This window comes from Cupressus sempervirens, chromosome 11 (assembly GCF_028749045.1).
Source record: "Cupressus sempervirens isolate cs-2001-9-10 chromosome 11, ASM2874904v1, whole genome shotgun sequence".
Classification (NCBI taxonomy): Eukaryota; Viridiplantae; Streptophyta; class Pinopsida; order Cupressales; family Cupressaceae; genus Cupressus; species Cupressus sempervirens.
This window is the reverse complement of record NC_143128.1, coordinates 142,770,773-142,790,383: the sequence shown is the minus strand read 5'-3', so window position 1 is coordinate 142,790,383 and position 19,611 is coordinate 142,770,773. Positions and strand designations below refer to the sequence as shown.

Below are 19,611 nucleotides of genomic sequence, written 5' to 3'. Positions count from 1 at the left end.
CTTAATTATGGACTTGCCTAAAGCCCAAGGTCAAGACTACATTTATGTGGTAGTGGATAGGCTTACGAAGTATGCTCAACTTCTTTCCTATTACTACTACCTATTCAATTGTGCAGCTAGCTAGGTTGTTTTTCAAGGAGATATTCAAGGTGCATGATCTACCCAGGACCATAGTGAGTGACCGTGACAGCAAATTTATGAGTCATTTTTAAATTATGTGGGACTGAGTTGATTCCTAGTACTAGTTATCACCCATAGATAGTCGATCAGAGTGAGATTGTGAACAAATGGGTTGAGGGTTATCTACGAAACTATGTTTCTTCTCAGCATAGGGCTTGGGTGAAGTGGATTTATCTATGTGAGTATTGTAAGTAAGTAAGTAAGTGGATTTTATAGTCCACGACACTATGCCATAGTTTTTGGATTTACATATGGTGACAGTGATATGGGACTACCTCGTACTCTTTTTCGAGAGGCGCTTGGCGCTACAAACGAGGCATACATACCCTACCCCCCAGTGGGATTTGAACTTGTGACCTCTCTTTCAAGAGTACAAGTTCACTAACCACTAACCACTCAGGTGTCACCTTTCAGGGCTTTATATAAGTATGATCCACCCAGCTTTATGCATTTGCTATGCAGTGATAACAGAGTGCCGAGTGTAGGGGATTTCTTACAAGATAGTCAAGATGTTGTGAGATCTTTGAGGGACAATATATAGAGAGCACAGAATCAACAGAAGCAGTATGCTGATCAACAAAGGACAACTTGTACTTTTCAGGTGGGTGACATGGTTTACTTGATGTTGCAGTGTTATCGACAGTCTTCTATTAAGAAGAGTGGATCAAAGAAACTTAAGTCGCATTGTTATGGTCCTTTCTGTATTGTGAGACGTGTTGGGGAGGTGGCATATGAGTTAGATTTGCCTAAGGATGGCAAGGATCATAATGTGTTTCATGTTACAGGCCTTCATAAGGCTTTGGGTAGACATGTGGTGCCATCTCGCATGTTGCCTCCCTTAGATGATGAAGGGAGACTTGAGTTGATTCCGAAGGCGATTCTTGATACTAGAGTGAGACAATTATGGAGGACTATCCTAGAGTTTATGGTTAAGTGGCGGGACTTACCGGATGAGGATGCTACCAAAGAGCCCAAGGATATTCTTCAACAACCTAGATTGAAATTGCTTGGGGACAAGCAATCTTGGGGAGGGAGAACTTTAATGTCCCCAATTTAGCAAGTTCATGTAGGTTGAGTTTGTCAACTCATCATTGCGACCCTCGTGAGTTGACATTTGGTTTTGGGGGTCCTTGTTGCAGATTTGCTATTTTTGGACTTACTATATTTAGTAAATCACTTTTAGCCGATTACTGTTTTTAGTAGGGCAGTTCTGGTTGGGGTGGTTGCCTAGCAATTTTGCTCTCGATCTCCAGATTGATTAGTTGGTGAAGTTGTATTTATTTCCATTTTAATGAGAATTAATGAATATTTAAAGAACTTTAATTATTATTGTGCTTTATATTATAAAGTAATTGGACTTTATATTGTAAAGCCATCTCTAAGTGAAAAGTGTGATGGTGAAGTTAAATGGCACAAAAAAGCATTGTAAATATGACTTCATTTTGGAGAATTGATCGTCTTGAATAATATATCTTTTATGATTATCTAGCTGAGGGTTTATGAGGAATTCTGAGAAATCTAGCTGAGGGTTTATGAGGAATTCTGAGAAATCTAGCTGAGGGTTTATGAGGAATTCTGAGAATTCTGAAGTTTGGTGTCTGCAAATTATGCTGAGGTATATAATTTACAATTCTCTCTTATTGTAAATGTTGTGATTAAGGACATAGGATCATTGTTTCTGGCATTCAAAATTGGTGAAGGGTTCCATTATAATTTATATTATTTGAAAACTCTAGAATTATCTAGAGGGTGTGATTTCTGCAATTAATGATCAGTGAGTTCCTGGTGAGGGTGTTTTTGGTGTGGAAGAAGGAAAGCGTTCCAACTCCCAGCATATACAATTGCAGATTGACAGGCTCCTAGCATATATTTTGACCCACGGCTACATTATCAGCCCAGCAATTAACATTTCTGGGTCTGTGTTTCATAACCTGAGGCCTGCGTTTGAGATCAGATCAGCATTTCATTGTCTAGAAGGGGCGGCAACCAATTTGGAGGTTGGCATTGGCAAATAAGAGGGTCTCCGATTTTGTTTGGTGTTGATTCTTTCATTCCCAAGCTAGGGAAAATTATGATCAGCTTGGATTGCACTTGGTTATGCTCTGCAATAAGGTTCTAATCTCCTACTGTAAATGCTGTGAATAAGGAGATAGGATCACTGTTTCTGGCATTCAAAATTGGTGAAGGGTTCCATTATATTATTTGCAAATTCTGGAAATTATCTAGAGGGTGCGATTTCTGCAACTAATGGTGAGTTCCTGGTAATCCACATGGGGGCCTGAGGGTGTTTTTGGTGTGGAAGAAGCAAGGTGTCTCAACTGCCAGCATATACAATTGCAGATTGAGAAGCTCCTGGCATATAGTTTGACCCACAGCTATATTATCAGCCTAACGATTAACATTTCTGGGCCTGCATTTCATTACCTAAGGCCTGCATTTGAGATCAGATCAGCATCTCATTGTCTAGAAGGGATGGCAACCAATTTGGAGGTTGGCACTGGCAAATAGGAGGGTCTGTGATTTTATTTGGTGTTGATTCTTTCATTTCCAAGCTAGGGAGAATTATGATCAGCTTGGACGACACTTGGTTATGCTCTGCAATAAGGTTCTAATCTAGGTTTGTAAATTTTCCTTTTATGCTGATTTAGCAATTTGGTTCTATTTGGAACTGGAAATCCATTCTGTGAGCCTTTATTTATTTTCAGTTATTTATATATGCAATTCTGTTATATCAAAAAAAGAAAACATATTATCCAAAACTACCAAAAAATACCAAATTACAAAAAAATCAGTTTGTTCTTCAGCATTCCAGTTAGAAGCAAGTTTGGGTCATTATAGATAGTGAGCTATAAGAATAGTAATAGATTAGGCTAGCTAAGGGAGAGACTGAATCAAATTGTTGCTATGATGCCTTTGACTAAAGTAATGAATAATTCATTGTTTTTGTTAATATTTGGTAGCTTTAGTTGGATAAAATATAATGACAAATAACTATCTCATATATTTAATAAATGAATATATATATTATATCTCACACTTATAAATATATATAATATATATTTGCACTATAGTTTATCCAACTAAAGCTACCAAATAGTAACACTCCCTCTTAGCTTAGAGAGGATAAACAAGATTCATACACAATATGAATAACATATTACCTCAACGTATCTAATGGTTTCTAGAATGTCAACTCATATGACATCTGATCGATGCTACAAACATCAACACTCCCTCTTAGCTAGGGAAGATAAATGGTATAATCATATTACGTATCTTGTGATCACATAACACATGATATGTAGTGTCATATAACATATGATACCTAGTTTTACATATCGCCTAACTCGTGATATGAGGAATCACTTAACACATGATACACAGTTTCACATATCACACCTAACTCATGATATGAGGAATCACTTAACATGTGATACCAAGTTTTACGTATCACCTAACTCGTGATATGAGGAATCACTTAACATGTGATACCAGTTTTACATATCACCTAACTCATGATATGAGGAATCACTTAACATGTGATACCCAATTTTACATATCACCTAACTTGTGATATGAGGAATCACCTAACACGTGATACCCAATTTTAGATATCATCTCAATATGATATCAGAGATATGGTTTGACCAAGAATATCAAGTCTCATGATATTCGCCTTAACTCAAAATTGATCAAAGGTAATGTGCACTTACCATAGGAACATTCACAATCTAGAAGGTCATGGTCTGTTTAAGGAACTGAATCCACCATGCTAGAAATCATCTATCATGATTTCTTTCAGCCATTACACGATGTCTATCGTGATAGAAGATTAAGTTATTGTAAGATTGTCATCTTCCAATAACATCAACAAATACAAGTGATAATCATTTTGAAAGCATCACTTCCTCATGATTTACACAGGGCCCATAAGGCATTAAAATGATATCATTAGTATAATAACCAATTAAATCAAGTTTATCTCATAAGTATTTTACCTTCAATAGTGAAACTCCCTCTCAATCACTGTGATTGAGATTTCACATGATGACTGAACTCATCTGCTCCCTCTGAAGCTGGAATCTGAAATCTTTCGAGGTCTAAATGTCGATGAACTCAAGCTTCAGAGGGAGCAGATGGGTTTAGTCATTGTGTGAAATCTCAATCACAGTGATTGAGAGGGAGTTTCACTATTGAAGGTAAAACACTTATGAGATAAACTTGATTTAATTGGTTATTATACTAATGATATCGTTTTAATGCCTTATGGGCCCTGTGTAAATCATGAGGAAGTGATGCTTTCAAAATGATTATCACTTGTATTTGTTGATGTTATTGGAAGATGACAATCTTACAATAACTTAATCTTCTATCATGATAGACATCGTGTAATGGCTGAAAGAAATCATGATAGATGATTTCTAGCATGGTGGATTCAATTCCTTAAACAGACCATGACCTTCTAGATTGTGAATGTTCCTATGGTAAGTGCATATTACCTTTGAACAATTTTGAGTTATGGCGAATATCATGAGACTTGATATTCTTGGTCAAACCATATCTCTGATATCATATTGAGATGATATCTTAAATTGGGTATCATGTGTTAGGTGATTCCTCATATCAGTGGTTAGGTGATATGTAAAACTGGGTATCACATGTTAAGTGATTCCTCATATCTCGAGTTAGGTGATATGTAAAATTGCGTATCACATGTTAAGTGATTTCTCATATCATGAGTTAGGTGATATGTAAAATTGGTATCACATGTTAAGTGATTCCTCATATCACGAGTTAGGTGATATGTAAAACTTGATATCACATGTTAAGTGATTCCTCATATCACGAGTTAGGTGATATATAAAACTTGATATCACATGTTAAGTGATTCCTCATATCACGAGTGAGGTGATATGTAAAACTGTGTATCATGTGTTAAGTGATTCCTCATATCACGAGTTAGGCGATATGTAAAACTAGGTATCATATGTTATTGACACTTGATATCATGTGTTATGTGATCACAAGATATGTAATATGATTATACCATTTATCTTCCCTAGCTAAGAGGGAGTGTTGATGTTTGTAGCATCGATCAGATGTCATATGAGTTGGTATTCTAGAAACCATTAACTACGTTGAGGTAATATGTTATTCAAATTGTGTATGAATCTTGTTCATCCTCTCTAAGCTAAGAGGGAGTGTTAATATTTGGTAGCTTTAGTTGGATAAACTATAGTGCAAATATATATTATATATATTTATAAGTGTGAGATATTATATATATATATATATATATATATATATATATATATATATATATATATATATATATATATAAATTTATTATATATATGAGATATTTATTTGTCATTATATTAATTACATTCTAGTGAATAGACATGTCTCATGAAGAGACATGTCTATCCATACTTCATCATATATTAGAGAGATGGCTAGCATTTGGAAAGAACATACCGAATATAACGGCAGTGCTATTACATTTGCAACAGATCTGAGAAACACTAACAGTTTTTCATGGTAGATTATTTGATCTTGCTTTGAAACAGCATTACACGACTCGACAAATCTGGCAAAACTCGGCAAGTCCCGAGGTGAGGTGGGAAAAATGAGGTAAATTGCCTCTGGACTTGGACTCGGCCGAGTCTTGACCCAGTCTTGGCTGACTCGCCAAGGCAGCTGTCTCGACTGACTCATCAAGTCCTACTAGTCAGACTCTGCCATTAGCCAACGAAAAATAATAAGTTTTCCAGCTCAAGGGCACGAGGATTTATACAAATATAACATTTAAGTAAATTTTATTTCTTATACTTTAAGTTATATTTGTATAAATACTGCCAAGATGTTTGAGATAGATTTCAGCTTCATAGGAGTTAAAATGTAGATTCTAGATTTTGGGGGTTTTCAAAAAATTCTAGGCTTAGCCAAATTTCAGGATTCAGCATGCCTTTAACAGTGTTATCTCGCACAACTTGTCTTGGCTATTTGAGGTTAAATTGAAGTTGAAAGTTGATGATCCTATCTTCAATGATGAAGACTTGGAGTGGGTTGATTAGGCGGATCGAGAGGCAAAGGTAGTGGCGATGACAGTGGAAGAAGCTAGAGCATGAGGAGAGCCAGTGCAGGGTGGCCAAGAGTGATGGATCCGACTCTGATTATGAGGATTATGAGGATGATCATAATGAGCATGTCACTAAGGTTCAAATTCACACACAGGGAGAGATGATGACTCTAGAGTCTTCCATGACCTATCTTAGGCATAGTCATTGGAGGACATAGGCTACTATGAGCCTATATTTTGATATATACTTTGAACTTTTGATTCAATGGATTACATATTCCACGAATATTAAAAACATTTAACAGTGACACTATATTTCTATTATGTTATTCAGTTTAACTTTACGTAATTTCTTTCAAAAAATCACATTTATACTTATGTGATCTATGAAAAGTTGTTGATGTGTGCAAAGTAGCTTCTATTTATCTCAACTATTGTGTGTTTGATGTTAATTGGTTAAATGATGCATGAAAAAAAAAAACTCATTTATAATCTTTGAATTTCATGGGTTTTTTTAATTGCTAAGTCCATGCCAAGTACTTGTCGAGTCTAGCTGCCAAGTCCAAGTCCGATCCCAATTTGGGTTTGATGAGTCTGACCGAGTTCGAGGCTTGTAACACTGCTTTGAAATGTTACATGGTTTCCTCAATCTTTCACTTGGAGTATATTTCTTTTCATGTTGAAGTAGTTTAGATCAATAAAAGTTATTGTGGATGTTTATTTGCTTGACTCAAGCAAATCCGAGCCACTAACCTCTTGCTGATGGTAGGTGCCTTGTGTGGTAAGCCAATGATTGAAAGTACTTAGTTTTAATTGATATTGAATCTTTGGTTTGTATCCATTTGATGAAATTGGAGAGAAGATGTTGATTTGAAAATCATTCGAGTGTTCTTTAGAAGCTTGCACTATGTGGGTGGAATCTTTGATTAAGATGCATCTAGTAGACTCCAAATCATCTATAATTCTTTGCTTTCCTAGTTAAAAATACAAGTAGCAATAGAAGTTAAGTTTGAGTCGAAGTAAGAATTGGAAAAACAAATTATATTTTCATTGCACATTGTGAAGCCAAATCTTTAGAGGTGCAAGAGTAGATATCCATTGAATGAATAGCAAATCCCCTAAGTGATTACCAACAAATCAAATTATTTCACTGTGCTAGTATCTACGAGTAAAGGAACCTTGAAGTCGTTTCATGATCCTAATTTGCAAGCATAGCATGAGAGATGACCTTATATCAAAGAGAAGATAGAATGTTTAGTGTTTCACTCTGAAATATCAAGTGTTTGATTTTGCATGTTGTAGTGGAACAAAACTCATATCAGCAAGTACACTAGCTAAGGAAGAGACTAGATCAAATTGTTGTTATTATGCTATCAAAGTTATAGATAATTCAATGTTGGTTTTTCAAGATGAATTATTTAAGTTGCTTTGAAGTGTCGCATGGTTTCCTCAATCTTTTAGTTGGAGTAGATTTATTTTCTTGTTATTGTAGTTTAGTTGAATGGAAGCAATTGTGGATGTCTGCTTGATTGACTCAACATATCCGGGCCACTAGCCTCTTGCTACTTGTAAGAGTGCCTTGTGTGATAAGTCGATGATTAGAAGCACTTAACTTCAATTGATATTCAAACTGTTGTTTGCATCCATTTGATGGGAGTGAAGAGGAGATATTGACGTGAAAACCATTTGAGTGTTCCTTAGAAGCTTGCACTAAATGGGTGGAATCATTGATTAAGATGCATCTAGTAGAGTCTAAGTCATCCAAGATTCCTTGCATTCATAGTTTGGAGTAGAAGCAATATAAGTTGAAGTTGGTAAACAGAAACTATATTTTCTTTGTGTGTTGTGAAGCTAAATCTTTAGTGGTACAAGTAGTTGATATCCATCGAATGAATAGCGTAAGTCCCCAAAGTGATTACCAACAAATCAAATTATTTCACTGACTGAAAATCCATGGTTAATGGAACCTTGAGGTCATTTCATGATCTTACTTGGCAAGCTTAGCATAAGAGATGACCTTATATCAGGAAAGGATTGAATGTTTAGTGCTAAACTTCAAAACAAGGAGTGTTTCATTCTGCATGTTGTAGTGGAACAAAACTAAAGTCAATAGAAAGAAAGAGTTGTAGACCACAATTGACTTTTGTACAATTATACAATATTTTATAATTTTGAATTTTGAACCATTGAGAGCCATATATATTTGAATTGTGACAAATTGATGATCAAAAATTTACTTTTGTTTTCTATAAATTCAGTTTTTTCTGTGTATCCTAAAAATTTCAGTTTATCAACCGAGTTCCAAGTCCACTTCAAAATTTTGAGCTACCAAGTTTGTTTTTCCCAAATTCAAGTTCCAAACTATAAAGAAACCATTAGTTGAGCTGGGAGAGAAATACTATTGCCCACAGGTGAACATAGTCAAGAAGTATGTGCCAAAATTTAATATTTGCCAGCAAGCCATGTTAGAAGTTACAATACAAGGTTGTATCAGCCTATCCCAAAGATGCCATGGAAGGACATGAGAATAGATTTTGTATTGAATTTGCCCAGAACCAATAAAGGTGATTCCATCTTTCTTGATGTTGATATATTTTCTAAAACAGTACAATTATGACATGCAAGAAGGTGAATGATGCACCAATATAGCTAATCTGTTCTTCAAAAAGACAGATAGACTACATGGACTGCCCATTTCAAAATGGTACAGTTTACACCATGCAAGAAGGCTAATCATACACCAATATAGCTATTTTGTTCTTCAAAGAGACTGATAAAGTACCTGACTAGCAACTTTACCAAATAGGGATTCCAAGATTGTGGGCTATTTTTGGCAGACATTGTGGAAAATTTGGGACCAAAGTTGCAGTTCAGCCGAGTATACCATCATCCACAAACTGATGATTAAGCAAATGCTTGCATTGGGAATATTAAAAGATGTTTGGTTGGAAACTAACAAGATCAATGGGAATTGATCCCAGCACACTCTTAGCTTGCATAGAATAATTCAATGTGTAGATCCATAGCAAAGGCACCATTTCATATTGGCCATGCATACACCCCATGGGGTGTAACTAAGTTGAAATAATAGCCTGAATTGAATAATAAAGAGTTAAAGCGGAACACCTTGCCACTCACATGCTTAGTTTGAGCAAGCAAGTAGACAAACAGCTGCAACAAAATAACCACAAAAACAAAGATGAGACTATTGAAACAAGTGCGAAATTTCCACAGGGGCTCTTAAACAAGCTAAAAAGGAAAAACAAAGGTCCATTAGGTTCCTAAGGAAGTTTTCCAACAAAGCCCACAAATTAGAACTGCAAGCAAAGCGAATTAGTCATTAGCCCAATCTTAATGTCCCTGGTCTCTGTGATTCTGAGGGCGACAAGTTGAGAATGATCTAGAAAAGGAAAAATCGGCCATAAATTATAAAGCTTGGATTCCAGAGAAAAATCAAGACAAAATCAACTCTACCTCAGTTTCTAAAGACTCTGCATGAGCTGTGCAAGAGCAATACCAAGAACACCTAGTCGAGTGGAAGAAAGCTTAAAAAAATACATTGATGAGTCCAGCCAAGATTGATCAATAAGGGAGACCACTGTCGGAACTGAGAAAATCTTGAGCAGAATGCTCAGTCTTATACACCTGAACTGTCTAATGCAGGAGCATCTGAGCTGTCCAGTCAGCCCTGCAATTTTGTCATTCCTTTGTTGTGTTGAATCAGGCATCTGGTTAGCTACTGTTGCCACTTAGGGATCGGGACAAATGGAGTTATTAGCAATGGTTTTTATCGATCATCTATCAAGATCCTTAGGGAATGTGGATCGGCCGTTAAAGAAATTGGAACCAACGTGAGATATGAGAATAGGGAGGGTAAAAGGAATCATAACAAACAAAAGTGGTGTATGGATAATGGGCAGCAGCAGGTAGAGATTATTTCAAGGAAATCATCTTATTCAAGAGGGAAAAATGAAAATTAAAACAGAGTAATAGTCCCGGAAGGCACACAAAAATAAAGTAAATGAATAGACTCTCGACACTACATTTTCAATGTAAATAGGCAAAAAATTCCTCACAAGAAGTATTGCAAACATAACAGTGAAGACACAAAACAAAGAAACCCTTTTTCATGGAAATTATTGTGGAAAGTTTACCTAATCACTAGATCTGGACATGTAGACACTCATATCTATAATCGTAGCTCTCACTGTTATTTTCAGAACTGTTTAGATCAATGTTGTTCATATTTATATTCTGACACTCGAATATATACATCAAACTGAGAGAGATCGGGGTTCGAATTCTCCGGTCACTTTAATTGGTTTCAAGCATTCCACCTATCTTTTATTCCCATTCTCCTCTCCACTAAACCAGCGAGCTTTATATAGATAAATAAAGAGAGACGGACAGACAGAGACACGGAGAAATACAAAAGAAAATGGAACAAAAGATCTTACCCTAAAGATTAGCCTCTTCCCGATCCGACCGGCAGGATGATTGAGAGCATACTGTTCTCTTGTCATATTCTTAGCTTGCATCAAAGCAATGGCCACCGTGTCTCCAAAAAGCATCTGTGTGGCTGTTGAAGTAACAGGGGCCAGATCAAATGGACATAGCTCTCTCTCCAATGGCAGATATACATGCATATCACATGCATTACCCAGCTGAGAGTTTTTAAGATTTGTAATTCCCACTAAGTATGCACCTTTAGCTCTGGCACATGGAACAAGCCTTAGAAGCTCCTCTGTTGTACCACTCTTGCTAAACAGAACAAGTATATCATTGGAACCCACAATTCCAATATCACCATGGAGTGCATCTGTGGGTGACAGGAACACGGCTTTTGTACCTGTTGAAACAAATGTCTGACTTATCTTCTGTGCCACAAACCCGCTTTTGCCCACCCCTGTGAAGAATATGACTCCCTTGGCATCCATCAGAACTTGCGCAAAGGCCTGTACTTCGGAATACTCAACATGAGAGAAGAAATAATTAAGGTATTTTCTTTGCTCCTCAAATAGCTGCTGCATATGAGGTATACCAAATGCAATATGGTTTCCATTGCCATTGGCGCCCTTACTGTTTCCACTGGCATACACAATGTCTTTCTTGGCAATACTGATGTTCTCATTGGCATTAATGTAGTTTGAGGTTGAGATGTCAAACGACTCGGGCAATGCCCCCATTGCTGCAGATCTGAGATTTAAGTGACTATGTATGGGCGTTCTAGTACCAGGCTCAATTGCAGATATATGATATGAGAATTGCTATGAATTAATCGAAGGCAGCTGGTAGACACTACTCTAATCGCTTGCTGTGAAATGATCCCTCAATGGTAATTCGAAAAATCAATGCACTAGGTCTCTGCAACCTACAATGAATTCATGCTTTTAGTGAAACGCGGTTGCAGATCTGTGATGTAAATGCTGCTGCAGAGGGAATATGAACCATAAAAGGAATCGGTACACTCAATTTCAACAAATGGGTTGACGTTAAAATTAAATTTAAATGAAAAACAGGAAATTACAAGACATGGTTAAATTTGAACTGAAAGAATTCTGGCAGCAGCGATCTAATTTAAAAAGATAAAATTGATCTGATTCAAATAGTTCAAAATGATTCGACTGATCCATCAAATCAGATTTATCATAAACACCAATTCTTATTTAAGCGACACATAATCAGCATCAATTGATGTACGGACTCCCTCTACTTTTCACAGGGAAAGCACGAGACACGGTTATATAATTACCAGGGTTTGTTCTTTATTTTAAAAAAGTATAATAAATATTCTCTTAAATATCAGTAAAGTGTTATGAGGGATGACATTATGATTTGTTATTGTTGCTATCATATATTTGTTGATATGATACTAAGTGTATTGAATTTTGTTGAATCTGATTCGATTGTGTATTAAAGTATGTGATTTTTTAAAATAATAATAAAATTATGTAGTTGGCTTATTGTTATTTTCATATGGTTGAGATTTAATGTAATTGTTTCAATTTTATTATTGAATGAACATTTGTTATAATGCTTACAAAATCAAATAGTTTATAGGATTATGGGATAGTCAACAAACAATGAACCAAAGTCTGAAATACTAAAGGTTGAAACATTGTGCTTGCTAAATCTATTTATCCTTTGCATCTTGGATCTTCTACCATGTATCGTGATCTGGAAATATACAACCCTTGTTATCTTTTCTTCTTCAAATAGATTAGTAAACGTGTTCACAGTTACTATATCAATGTAATTGATTCAAATATTCTTGCAAGTTGAAACACTCCATGATGTAATGTCATTATGTCACTGACACTTTTTGATGCAATAGAATACTCTTCTATATGTCCATTCTTCTTTAGGTATCATCCATCTTCCATTTGAACATCTAAGTTGATGTGAAGTGGTTCTTACCTCAACAATCAAGCTTTTAGTTTCCATTTCATTTCTATTCTTATATAGTTCTTTTATTCTTGAAATGTTTGATGTTGTAATCCTTATTCCTCCCAAGTTGTCATGCCCATGTGCTTTCTTTGAATTTTCCTTGTACATACTTTTTCAATTCCATATTGTTATTTGGGTGCTCTCTTGTACTATACCCCACTTATCCATCCATTTATTGTTTTGTTTCATCTATGTGCTCTTCATTCTATCTAATTTATCTTGTGTTGTCATTTTTTGCCAATAATGTAGCTTCATGTTCTCTAATATTCTTAAATAACATAGTAACTAGAACATAGTCAATGTTGTAAGGAAATTCAGCAACAAGGAATATAATTGTTTCCACATAACCCATCCTAGATCTAAAATAAATACGGAATTTAAATCCACATACAAGAGAATAGACAACATACCCACAAAAATGTGACACGAGATATAACTTGGGAAACCCTCATTAAGGGAAAAACCCAGCTTCCAAAAGCATCCATCACCATGTATTATTTAGCAAAAATACCATTGCAATACAATCGTGGAAGCCTTCAAAGCCATAGCCACAACCGAGCAATCCATGTGAACAAGCATGAATCCACACATCCCATGTCATGCTTCCAACCTTCACAAATGCTCCCTTGGCTAACCTGTCAAGCCTTGTCCCGCTCGACTCTTGCCTTTTGTCTTCTCCTTGTCACACCAACAACTACCTTTGTGGCTATTTATATAGTAGCAAGTCCCACAAAACCACCAAGTGGTATTACATAAATCATGTGCTACCTAACTGTGATGTCCCCCTATTAGTATATAATTTAAATAATAAATAAATATTTTATAGAAAATAATATTAATAATGATATCAAAATAATAATATTTTTATAAAGTAATATTACATTCTAATTATATAATAATATCATATAATGTTATAATAATAATAATCTAATCTAATATAGCAATGTCTTATATTATAATCTAATAATATAGGTGATATATTATTAAATTAAAAATGCAACTATGAGTGAGCAATATTTAGAGATGTTTATTACTCCTAATCATGAGTCAAATTCCAAAGCCACAGTAAATAATTGAACCTAGTTGTTGTTCTATTCTTGCCTAATGATTATTGATCATTAACATGAATAAATAAATAAACAATAGGTTATGTAAACATATATTAATTAATTGTATCATGATATATAAATTATAATATATTTATAATATTAACTAAGTAACTAATAAATCATATCATATTGCCTTATTACATATTACTTATTATTGACCTAAAGTAAAGAATAATAATAAAGATAATTTATGTATTATGTTGAATCTATTAATCAAAGGCAAATGACATAATGGATACAATCTAGATAATATTAAGTGAAGCCAAAAGTATGTTAATCCAATGAGTGTAGACATTATTGTCATGCTCAGTATGGATTCCTAAATACCCCCATAATATTAACAATGATTGCCATCAAATGGATACATGATGTCTATGTCGATGACAATCAATGATGGTTGGAGAATTCATAAAAGGGATGTAAGGAAACTTGGCAATAAAGAATATAACTGTTTCCACAATACCCATAATAGATCTGAAATAAATACGGAATTAAAATCCACATGCAAGAGAATAGACAACATACCCACAAAATTGTGACACAAGATATACTGTGGGAAACCCTCATTGAGGGAAAAAAACCCAGCCTCCAAAAGCATCCATCACCATGTATTATTCAGCAAAAACACCATTGCAATACAACCATGGAAGCCTTCATGGCCATAGCCACAATCGAGCAAACTATGTGAACAAGCATAAATCCACACATCCCATGTCATGCTTCCAACCTTCACAAATGCTCCCTTGGCTAACCTGTCAAGCCTTGTCCTGCTTGACTCTTGCCCTTCTCACTCTTTTTCTACAACAACTACCCTTGTGGCTGCTTATATAGTAGCAAGTCTCACAAAACCACCAAGTGGTATTACATAAATCATGTGCTAAAACCATGTGTCGCCTAACCCACTGACCCCACATTTAATTCTTTTTCCCAATATTAAATAATTACATGAAATATTTTCACAATGTTACAATACAACTCATCAAGAATATTCTATGGAAATCTTTACATGTTGCACGTCCATCTAGGTGGAATATTACATGATAAAATAAAATATAACAATATTATGCAATGTGTGCAACACCCATTATCTCAACAATCTCCCACTTGTTGTATACATTGCATAGGGTCAATCCGTAGCCACATAAATGAACAAGGGAACAATCCCTCCCAGCACATCCACAATCATGGATCAAAATACACCAAGTGTTTCATCCTGGTACCTACAACAAAATCAAAGTATCCAGCATCTAAAATATGAATGGTGGCACCTCATATTATGCCACTACCACTGGACATACATAGAAGCCATCCAAAGAGAAAGCCACCCAACCTGTCGCATTAGAAGATCATAAAATCCTGTACCAACTAAAATGCTAAGCACAAAAAAAAACTGATCAAAAAGTAATCACATGTATCCGTAGTTGTCAAAATATATCCATAGCTGAAATAGCACCCACAGCAAGTGTCAAACCCATCCAACTATCCATACCTCAAAGGTATAACAAGTGAATCTCATATCACCGACATATCCAATCTGTAACCTGCAATCACAAGCCTCAAGAGCAATACCTGCCACATATATACCAAGAAGATCCCACTGCAAAAGATAATGTCAAATATATAACCAATCCACTCACAACATCTCAAAGAAGTGAATCCATGTAGTATCAAGGACATCCACAATACATAAACTGATAACCTGCAAAAATAATTCTCCTAACAAGTCTCCAATAGTCTCCCAAATTCTCCACAACCAATAGAGGAAAGAGATAAAAGAAAAACCATGTCATCTCTCACATGACATACATAAGCATAAACCAGTGATCACAATCTCCAACCAATCTCAAATCCAATTTAAGCAAAACTGAACATCCAAGAAGATAACCAAGACTAGAGCAACCATGCAAATCATAACCTGTATCATGTCCTTCTACACACACCTCTAGATGTAAATTGTACAAGTATGATCTCCTCCATAAAACCCCAACAAGAAGCTTTAACAACACCCAAACCATACCATATAACTAATCATGGGTGTAAGCCTCTCACAAGAAGATCAAACTCATAAAACCATTCTTAAACCAAGGAATATGCCCAATATAAAACCATCTCCCAAACTCAACCAACATAACAAGATATGCACATGGAGATAACCAATGCTAAACCATCTCTCAAATGAACCCTCCAGAACTAACTCATGTACCATTTATCAAGATCCATATCCATGAAAGATAAACATAAATATAATGCAACTGAGAGAAACAATGGGATATACCTCTCAAGTAGCAAATCGCCGAGTAGACCAAGAGTGGGGAATGAGAATGCTCATCAAGATACCCAAGTCTCCAACCAAGACTCATCTAAAAACAATCTCCTCTCAAGTCCATATCAGGTGACTGCCCCTTGGACTTCCTGCTGAAACCATCAACCATCCCAACAAATACTTCTCTAATCCAAGAGAAATCAGCATCACCACCGTCTCTAAGTATCCATGAGCACTTATAACCAATCAATCCATGCCAACTCCAAATGCAACATAGCAATATCATGAAGTATCCAGCTTATGATCAATGTACTCAATACCAAGAAACTAAATCAAGATCAATGTCAAAGTTCCAACCATGGCCTCAGAAACATAAACATGACAACATGATCTAACCATCTCAACCAAAGAGATAACATGCTCCACATGAACATACTATAACATGTCACAACTCTAAATGTGTATCAAGAGTATACCATGACATAATAATGAAACCATCATCATACCAAGGATAACATGCCAAATAAAAGCATAAACCACACCTTTGCCAAGAACCCTGTGAGTCCTCAAGATGCAACCATCTCCATACACCATGAAAAAAAAACCATCTCCACATACCAGGAAGAACCACCTCCACACACCATGAAGATAACCAAGAACTCCATGAGTCCTCAAAATCTAACCATCTTCACACACCATGAAGATAACAAGTGCACCATACAAATGTCAAAGACGTTTTTACAGCAATAGGATCTAAGAGAAACCTCCAACATTTGCAAACACTCAGTAAATATATCAATGCCAAGAACTCCCACTCAACTATGGTACCGAGTCACCGATGGCATCATAAAATTCATCTTCTATATGAAGATCCAAACCAAACCAAGAACTAATCCTGCATTGTCACTTCATCACTATCACAAGCTCCCACTAAACCATGTATCCAAGCTATCGATGACATCATGATGAAAAAAAAATCCATCCACTAACCATGGGAATCAACCAAAGCATCAAACCATCAAAGAACTCAAAGTGCACATCATGAGCTCCTCAAAAGAAACCAAATAACCATGATCCTCAACCAAGAAGATATACCACCATAACTAAATCAGAAATCCTAGCTAATGAACATCAAGGATGTACCTTTATATCCAATCATGTCATGCCAAAATCTATGACACTGTGATCACATCCATGAAACAAGCATCTATCTCTTAGAGTGTCCAACTTGTCAGCATAAAATAGTCAACCACAATCCTCCACCATGACTGTACCTAGTAACAACATCTAATCTTTTCTATATGAAGATAAAATCATAAAATCATGTGACTTAGGGCATAGACAACCCAAATCCAAGCCTCCAATCTGAATATGCATCAATAATGAAAGATCAATGGGCAAAGACAACCCATAACCAAGCTATAAATGCAACCTGTAAGTATAGACCGCTTACAACACTGCACAACTTGTAGATCTAACAAATCATCATACATATCCAAACCAAACACTGATAACTATATCATCATGAGACCAATCTGAAATATGAATTGAGTATACAATGACATTAAATCTTAAATCTCCAATGCCATAAACTCACAATGTTACCATAGTCAAAATATATTTATAAATTGTTCAGATCAATATATCACTAAATAAATCATGCCAAACCTACACCAAATCTAAACCAATGTGTAGAACTCTCCAAGAGCTTTTCGTTGACTACTCGAAGTCCAAAATTTGACTTTGTATGCCCAAGTTATGCCCTAATCCGTGCTCAAAATAAATAACATCTGCCTTTAGGGCTCTTAAAACTTAAAAAAATATCAAAAACATAGAACCAAACCTACACCATGTTATAATGCTCTGAATTAGCTTTCCAACACCTGTAAGAACTATGAAATCTGATATTCTGAGAGAAAGTTATGGCCATTTTACTAAGACAGTCTTTTTACCATTTTCATTGCGATTTTTCATTAAAAAAAATAAATTATTTTTTTGTGACGAAAATTCCAACAGGATTAAATTTGACGGCCATCATGGGCTGAAACCAAATAATTCTTTTATTTCCTCTTAACATGGCCAAACTAGGGCATATTATGTATCAAAATTTATGGAAATGTTGACTCGGATCCAATGGTGAAGTTTGTTTTTACCTAGGAGTTCATTTTTGCAAGCTCCCCCCAAAACCCTCATTTAAACGAAACATCTAAAAAATCCTTTCGTCCAAAAAATTTCACATGCCCAAATCTACCAACATCCCATCATAACAACAAATCCAAAACCCTCATATCTACAATAAATCATTCATATATCTTGCCATTTCTTTTATCCTCTCATGCATTCCCATGGATTCAATCTAGGGTTATAAACAATAAAACCTAGCTCTGATACCACTTGTAAGGAAACTTGGCAATAAAGAATATAACCATTTCCACATAACCCATAATAGATCTGAAATAAATATGAAATTAAAATCCACATGCAAGAGAATAGACAACATACCCACAAAATTGTGACACAAGATATACCTTGGGAAACCCTCATTGAGGGAAAAAAATTCAGCCTCCAAAAGCATCCATCACCATGTATTATTCAGCAAAAACACCATTGCAATACAACCATGGAAGTCTTCATGGCCATAGCCACAACCGAGAAAACTATGTGACCAAGCATGAATCCACAAATCTCATGACATGCTTCCAACCTTCACAAATGCTCCCTTGGCTAACCTATCAAGCCTTGTCCCGCCCGACTCTTGCCTTTCTCACTTTTTTTCTACAACAACTACCCTTGTGGCTACTTATATAGTAGCAAGTCTCACAAAATCACCAAGTGGTATTACATAAACCATGTGTTAAAACCATGTGCCACCTAACCCACTGACCCCATATTTAATATTGGACATTTAATTCTTTTCCCCAATATTAAATAATTACATGAAATATTTTCACAATGTTACAATACAACTCATCAAGAATATTCCATGAAAATCTTTACATGTTGCACGTCCATCTAGGTGAAACATTACATGATAAAATAAAATAATAAAATATAACAATATTATGCAATGTGTGCAACACCCATTATCTCAACAAGGGAGACTAAGGCATCAGTTAACTACAACCATTATATTATAATAATGTCATAAGAATAGTTATATCGTATATAATCAAGGTGATAAAAATTAGGAAATATTACATATTCAATATGCCTCATATTTATTAATGTTCTAGATATAATGACAAAATAATGCATAGTCATCTATCATGTCGCTTCTTAGGATAATGATAAAGTGGTTTAGGAAATACTATCTCTATCCCAAATAGGAAACCCAATAATAATTAGTTAATGTGTGATTATAAAGGTTGAGTACAACACAACCAATTGGCATGATTTCACAAAAGAGTCGCAACTCTTAATAAGAAAGGTATATTGGATATATAAGGGAATAAAAAATAGGGAGATGAACAATTTAGAAACCATTGATGAACCAATCATAATTTTCATTGTAAATTGGCAACTTCAACCCG

General features: G+C 35.4%; 1 protein-coding gene across 1 annotated transcript in view; it reads right to left on the bottom strand.

Annotated features, from left to right (window-relative positions):
- Window positions 1–12,000, bottom strand: part of SETH3 (Sugar isomerase (SIS) family protein) — a 41,995-nt gene extending 29,995 nt beyond the window's left edge. The window contains exon 1 of the mRNA XM_089809895.1: window positions 10,720–12,000. Coding sequence (XP_089666021.1) covers window positions 10,720–11,448 — 729 coding nt within the window. The 5' untranslated portion in view covers window positions 11,449–12,000. The remainder of the gene's footprint in view (window positions 1–10,719) is intronic.
- Window positions 12,001–19,611: the final 7,611 nt, after the last annotated feature.